At 43.1% G+C, this 7,008-nt stretch overlaps 1 protein-coding gene across 1 annotated transcript in view; it reads right to left on the reverse strand.

Annotated features, from left to right (window-relative positions):
* The window catches only part of Dcbld2 (discoidin, CUB and LCCL domain containing 2), a 61,332-nt gene extending 60,886 nt beyond the window's left edge, over positions 1-446 (reverse strand). Inside the window, exons 1-2 of the mRNA XM_028760298.1 lie at positions 389-446; positions 90-333 (exon numbers count right to left, since the gene is read on the reverse strand). Coding sequence (XP_028616131.1) covers positions 90-333; positions 389-446 — 302 coding nt within the window. The remainder of the gene's footprint in view (positions 1-89; positions 334-388) is intronic.
* Positions 447-7,008: the final 6,562 nt, after the last annotated feature.

Here is a 7,008-nt window from a genome sequence, read left to right on the forward strand (position 1 = left end):
AGTGGCGCCCGGCTCGCCATCGCGGCGGCCGGCAATCCGCCCGCATAGTGCGCGCGCCGCGGAGCCCCGCGCGCCCGGGGCCCGCACACCCGGCGAGGACCGGGCGGCAGCGCAGCGCGCCTCGACCCCTCCGCTCTGCTGCCCGCGCCCGCTTCCCTTCGCTGCGCTTCCCGCCCCGAGACCCCAGGCTGGAGCGCGGCGGACTGGAGGGTGGCACCGGGGCCGAGCTGGGACGCGCTGCCGCCGCGCTCGTAGCCCGACCGGCTCTCGGGCAGGCCAGCCCCGCTCCCCCGCCCTCCCTCCCGCGCGCGCCGGCCACGCCTCCTCCGCCCGCTGAGGCCAATGAGCGGCTAGATCTGGTCCAGCTCCTTCCGTGTCGCCCAATCACCACGCTGTCTGTTCTGTCGACCTGTTAGCTCCTCTCCTAGAGCTCCACCGCCCCTCATCCGCGTCTGCCAATCGCCCTGGACCTCTGGGAGCGTCCCACCCGCCTCCCTCGATCCGGGTTCGCCCCCAAGCCCGGACCGGGAGCGGTTCCCGCCCCGCTGAAGAGCCTGTAGTTTTTGGGACCGCTGCCCAGAGTGAACCCGCCGAGACTCTCTGGTCAGTGACTTCCGGGACTTCCCCATCCCGCGCTCTCCTGCTTCCCAGAGCCAGCTTGCGCATGGCTCCTCCCCCGTCTCACATCAGGCCACTGGAAGGGGTGGGATGGCTGGATGCTCGAAGATTTCAACTGGGAGCTGTATTTAAGGGACTGGTTTTTAAATAGCAGAGTGTGTTTTTCTTAATTAAAACTGCAGTCAATTGCAGCAACATCTCCGGGTACAATTACAGATGTACTGTTCAGTTTTTGCAAAGATAGCTTCTAGGTCTTTGGAGAGGAAGTATAAAATAAGACCTATGTTGCTGAGACTATTTTAAGTCCAATATCTGTAAAACTGTGCTCAGAGAAATCCCAGGAATTAGAGCCACCTTACAGATAGTTTGCAGATTTTGGAATGGGGAAGAAATGTCAGTACGTCATGCACATCAGAATGAAACAAGTACAAATTAAAATAACAGGCAATTTGATGCAGGCTGTGAGCAAGCAGTATGGCAGAGGAAAGAGCAGTCTTTAAAGAAGAATACACAGAACTAGACAGTAGTTTTATAAAGAAGATACCATCAGGGTTTTTTTTATAGGGACTCCCTAAAAAGAGCATTGTACCCTTAAACAGGGTCTTAGTAAGATAGAACAGTTTGCATAACAAAGGATGTAGCTATAGGGCATCTTTCAATTTATGGTGGTTCAGCTTGGTTGATTTCTCACTGGACCAGCAGTATTGCTACTATGCCCTGTCTTGATGATGACTGCCTTAACAAGCTGTAAATTTCTGGCAGCTGGGTGTTCTCAAGGCTAAGTAACTGATGCTCTACAGCAAACTGATACTGACATAGGATGTCTACTACTTTGAGTGTATTAAATACTCTCTTGACTTAACATAGTCCCAAGTTATGGTGTATTTATAAAATGTGACTCTATCATGAGCCAAGAAGCATCTATACTAGGATGCAAAACCAGAGAGATAGGTCATTGGTTAAGAGCTTGCTGCCAATCCTTATGATCTGAGTTCGATCCCCAAGATTTACATGGTGGTAGGAGAGAACTGACTTCTGTAAGTTGTCCATAGTCCTCCAGATATGTGTTGTGGAACATCCATCCCCGACACCAAATAAATAAAATGCATGTTGTTGTTGTTGTTTTTTAAGAAAAAAAAATCGATATGGATACCCAGCTAATAAATGAGGCTATAGAAAAGCAGGTTGTACAAATGTCAGTTTGAGAACTATGTGGGAATTGGATCTGGAATTTGTGAATACATGTGATAGTCCTCAACATGTAAAACACATCCATGGTCAAAGAAAACCCAAGTGTTAGAAAGAACTCTAGAAGCCATTTTTGTTTTTCAAGCTTCCTGTATACTTCTCACACAATATTACCTTCCAATCATTGTATCTGATAAGCATCTATTGGGTATCAAAAAAAGCCTTACTGTGATAGACCCAATATGAGCCCTGATCACACAAAGTTCATTTAGAGAAGCTTATGTTCTAGCAGAGAAGACAAACATTTAAACAAATCCATTGTCTCCAGTGCCAATTTGGAGGCATAGACTGACAGACCTAACACCATGACCCACCCCGGCAAACAGCCAGTCCTAAGCCAAGGCTTCAAGTGACAGTCCTTGAAATAATGCACCTCACGTATTGGACCACTCCTTCTGTATGGCCCCCTAGTGATAACCATAGGCCACAGCGTGGACACAGCAAAGTGTTAGAAGCTGCTGGCTAGGATTCCTTCACCTACATAGAACTGCACAAGAAGCGGAGTGAACTACCACAGGTATGGGAACCTTTCTAGAAATGAAAACACTGGGGTTGTGGCTATCCCACCTCTAGGAAATACAGCCTAAAAAGATTCAGAATTTCTTGTTAATAAGTATCCCCACAGCAAGAGAGAGACGGGTGCTCTCATTTTCTCTTTGTTTGGTATATTTTAAAAAGCTGTTAAAGAGGAGAATACAGCGGTGACATGTTTCAGAGGACAGAAGAGGGAAAGACAGAGAGGGAGAAACCAGCATCTGAAAAAAGATGCTAGCCAATGCCAATGATGCTAGCAGTCTGTCTAGTATTGTAGTCTTTTGTGCTTCAGCTTCTGGAGTTTCTGGAGGTTTGGGTGGGGAACAGCTGGAGAACATCCTCTGCTGCCTGACCATGGGAAATCATAGGAGAAACACTGATGTGAGAGAATTGAGGCAAAGTGCTGCCCACCATGTCTCTCCACTTCTGACTGTGGTTGATCGAACAGTTTTGGAAGGCCACTGTGAGATAATGAAATGGTTCTTAGAAACCTTCCATCAAAGTCATATATCAAGCATTCGAGTCTAGAACAGTCACTGCCAGAGGATAGTCCAGCTTTATATTCCCTCTCCCACTCTCTGCATACTTTTCTAGTCAAGCTTACCATTTCCTTTGCCTCTGGGACTCAGTTTCTCTGTAGGCTAATGTCTGCTGAGTCAATGGGAACAGGGCAGTTTTACCCCATGAGATTCACCTGCACAGGGCCAGGACCTAATTGCTGACTGTGAAAATCACTCAGAGGGAATAGGTTTGTAGAAGGCCATCACCGTCATAAGGGTCATAGCTAGAAGCTAGAGTGTATCCCGTTGGCAAGCCTGGCCAACTTCAGCGCTCTTATAGAAGGTGAGAACTTTAGAGATTCCCTTGGGTGCAAAACAACAGCACAAGCCCAGAAGGAGTAGAGACATCATCACACACAAGATCCTAGACATGAGCCAGACCCTGTGGCCACCACAGTTGTCTCTTTGGGTTGGTAAGTGAAATAATGCTTTGAATGTAGGCTCTAGGAAAGAGACAGACTCAAGGAAAACACCACAAAGGATAATTGGATATGAAACACTAGGCATAAAAGTCTGTATCATTTTAATGCGTATTTATTCCATGTGAAGATGTTTAAAAATAGAAATAGATTTCCAAAGTGAATTTTAATTTACAAGATCTTCTCTTCCCTGACATCTCTTTCTTCCTCTTTTTTTCTCATTCTTCTTTTTCTTTCATCTTCTCCTAGTCAATAAAGAGCAACGGGAATGGACATACAAAGAGAAAGAAATACGAAGAGCCCCACCCCACAATTCCATCTTGTAAATGAGCTGAGGAAATGAGAACAGGAGGGAAAGCCCCTGGGGCTGGCCGCCTGGGCTTCTGTCACCACAGACATCTGGCTTTTAATGACATGATATGGTAAGAATCATTTGGCACCATCATTGCTGTTAAATGTCTTTCAAGCATTAATAAAACATAAGAGACTTGCTTAAAATGGCGTTTATACTGGAAACCTTATGGTGATGGTATGTCATGAATCACTAGTGAATGCTATCAGTGGCCCTGTTTTTGGCAGGAAAACTGAAAGGGGGGGAATGAAGGAGAATTTGCTTTTGTGATCTTCCCCGAGGTCAGAGAGAAAGAAGCCTATGGCAGTTCTGGGGAAATATTTCAAACTTCAAAGACTAGAGGCCTAAGCTCTGGTGTCTGTTCTCACAGGAGTGTTTTCTTTGTCCTGTGGACCGTCGGGACAAATGTTTATAGCCATGTTTGTTGCTGAGCGTCTGAATTCCACTAATGATCCCTTCTGTGAACAAAAAATGGTTTGCAGGCACTCGTCCCTTTGTGTAGTTGGTTTCCTTTGGCTCATCTTTTCAGACAAGGCTCTCAGGTTTAGTCCTCAGATTTTCTTATCGTTTATCAACTAGTGAAAAAGATATTTGTTATATCAAATTCAAGGCAAGAGTCTTCATTATATTTCTTTATTTACTTTTATAGAAGGTGTTTAGTTTCTACACGTAATTTACAAGTTTTCTTGCAAGAGTAACATTGGCATATGTCAGTGACTACTTTGATTTCTTTCTACTACGTTTTAGTTACTGTGACTATCTTTCCATTTCTGTTCTCCATCACACTCTTACTTCTTCGCATCTTCTAGCAATATAAGAAATTTGGTATCGAGAGTGTAGATCAGTGGTAGAGTACTTGCCTAGTATACAGAAGACCCTGAGATTAGTTTCTAGTACTAAAGGTAAATTACGTAAATAAAATTAACTGGTTAATTCTTCTGTGGTTCAGAACAAGAAGCCTCCACTCTAGTGTTTATCTCTGATGGAAGCTTCAAAAGACTTCAGTGAGAGCATGTGAAAATTGCCTAGAAATGAGAGAATTAATTATACATGAGTGGTTAACATATCACTTATATACAAATACTGAAAACAGCTGAGTGTCGGAAACAGTGTGTTTTAGAAGTGAAGTAGCTGTATGCTGCCATGGCTCTATGCTCTGTCTTTTCCTGTAGGGATGCTTTCTGGGGACAGTTAAGAGTTATAATATAGAATTGAGATACTGTTTAGCATCCAAACAAACTCAGTTGTTTCAGAAGATCATGGAAACCACTCTGGAGAAAGTACACGCCTTGAGCTCCTGTTGCAGACTGCTGTTAAGCCTGCCAGGCCCCAGCCTCGGCTTAAGTTTCTCAGCCATTTACAGAAAATGGATAACTACTGCTATGGATTTAGAGATGAATAATTTTATATTTTCATTGTCTGTCCCGCTTTCTCACTCCCCCACCCCATTTCTTTCTTCACCTTTGTGCATGCATCTGTGTGTTTGGGTGAATGAATGCCGCACAGAAGTAGCCTTAGTGTGGAGTAGAAGTCAAAGGCTGACCTTGGGTGTTAGTCTCAGCTTCCATCTTGTTTGATACAAAGTTTCTTGTTTTAACTGCCGGCTCCAGGTTAGCAAACAAATAGATTCTGGAGATTCTTCTGCCTCCACCTCCCCCATCTCCATAGCAATACTGTAATATGGGTTCTGGAGATCCGAACTCAGATCTTCTGGTGTGTATTTAGTAAATACTTCCCCCACTGAGCCAGCTCTCCAGAACAGTTCTCCAGTCTTTTATCTCTTGGATAAATTCTAAGTCTTCCATTTCCAAATTGCTACATTATATGAGAAGGAGAGAAAAAAGCAGAAGAACACAGAATTGGTCTCTGGGAAATGTTTACTCTGAACAGAAACGTTCTGTTCTGTGGAGGAAGCAAACAGGACCTTGGAGCAAGAAAGGTAACATTATCCAGAAGAAGATGGAATCACAGGAGATAAAGCTGGTTAGCTATGTGGCAGGAAGCTGCAGCTGCCAACACTGGAGAAATAGAATTATCCAGTTGTATGAATGCCAAGATGCCTTGAAACACAGAACTAAGTCAGGAGTGATGCCTGCAATCTCAGCCTTGTGGGAGGCCAGCTGGACTAAAGCTAGTCCATGGCTGAGTAACTCACACAATAAACAAATAGGTGCAGTAATAATAATTACAGAGAGCTAAGAGAAAATCAAGGTATTGTTGTATATGATATATTGCAATCCTTTCATTATGCTCTTCCCAAATGTTCCGTTAAGTTTGCTAGTAGTAGCCTTGATTTGGATGAAACTTATGGCATTGGGAAGGGAACACAATCATGACAATATCCAGCTTATTCACTGTACATAAGAAAGGGCAGTATCCTCACGAGGTGAAAAGAGAATGATCAGACGACTGTCAGAAGCATAGATTTGGTTTAATTTTAAACCTCTATGCTACTCCCTACCCGCTTGACAAAAAACTGGATTTCCAACTCTCATTATGTCTGTATATTTGAAAAGGTGGGCATAGCTAGCTAGAGAATTTGGAATCATCTAGATGACCAATACCTATTATACTAGGAGAAGTAAATAATATAATCAATTTTAAACATTCTGCATATCAAGAGAACAGAAATAGAAATGGTAAGTTTTAAATACACACATCATTTCCTTCGACTATCTGTTTTTAGTTCTTTAATTACATATTAACTTAAAGTTTAGAATAAGTCAATAACGTAGGATTCTAGCATCAAGCCTTTGGAAATTTGATGTTTAAAAAGAAGACAGACCTAAGGTCTTTTAAAACAAATAAGTGTATTATCCCTTTCATCCCACAATCATAGGCAAGCTAATGCTAACCTGTCTAACACAGTAACATATAAGTGAGATGAAAATGTATATTTTCACTGAGGTGGGTTCTTTTTTACTTTTGACATTTCATTAACCATGGTTTGCAAAATGATAGATTGTGGATGTAAAGGAAATTATATATTATTCAGAATAACCTAATTCTCTATGACCTTCTGCATTGATAGTCAAATTTTAATGCCATTGTAAGTATTGCATTTGACTGACACACACTATCATTGTAAGTGTTGCATTTGACTGACACACACTGTCATTTGGTCCATAGCTAACACACAGCACAAAAGGAATGAAGTGAATGATTTCTCCTGAAGGATTGACTGCTGATTGCAGTAACTTCTAGGAGAGAAACAAAAGAGAACATTATTTGCCTACACTAGTATTTCTCCCCCATCCTAAAGTATAGGGCATGTCTA

Source organism: Grammomys surdaster, unplaced genomic scaffold, assembly GCF_004785775.1.
Source record: "Grammomys surdaster isolate TR1022 unplaced genomic scaffold, NIH_TR_1.0 126398, whole genome shotgun sequence".
NCBI lineage: Eukaryota > Metazoa > Chordata > Mammalia > Rodentia > Muridae > Grammomys > Grammomys surdaster.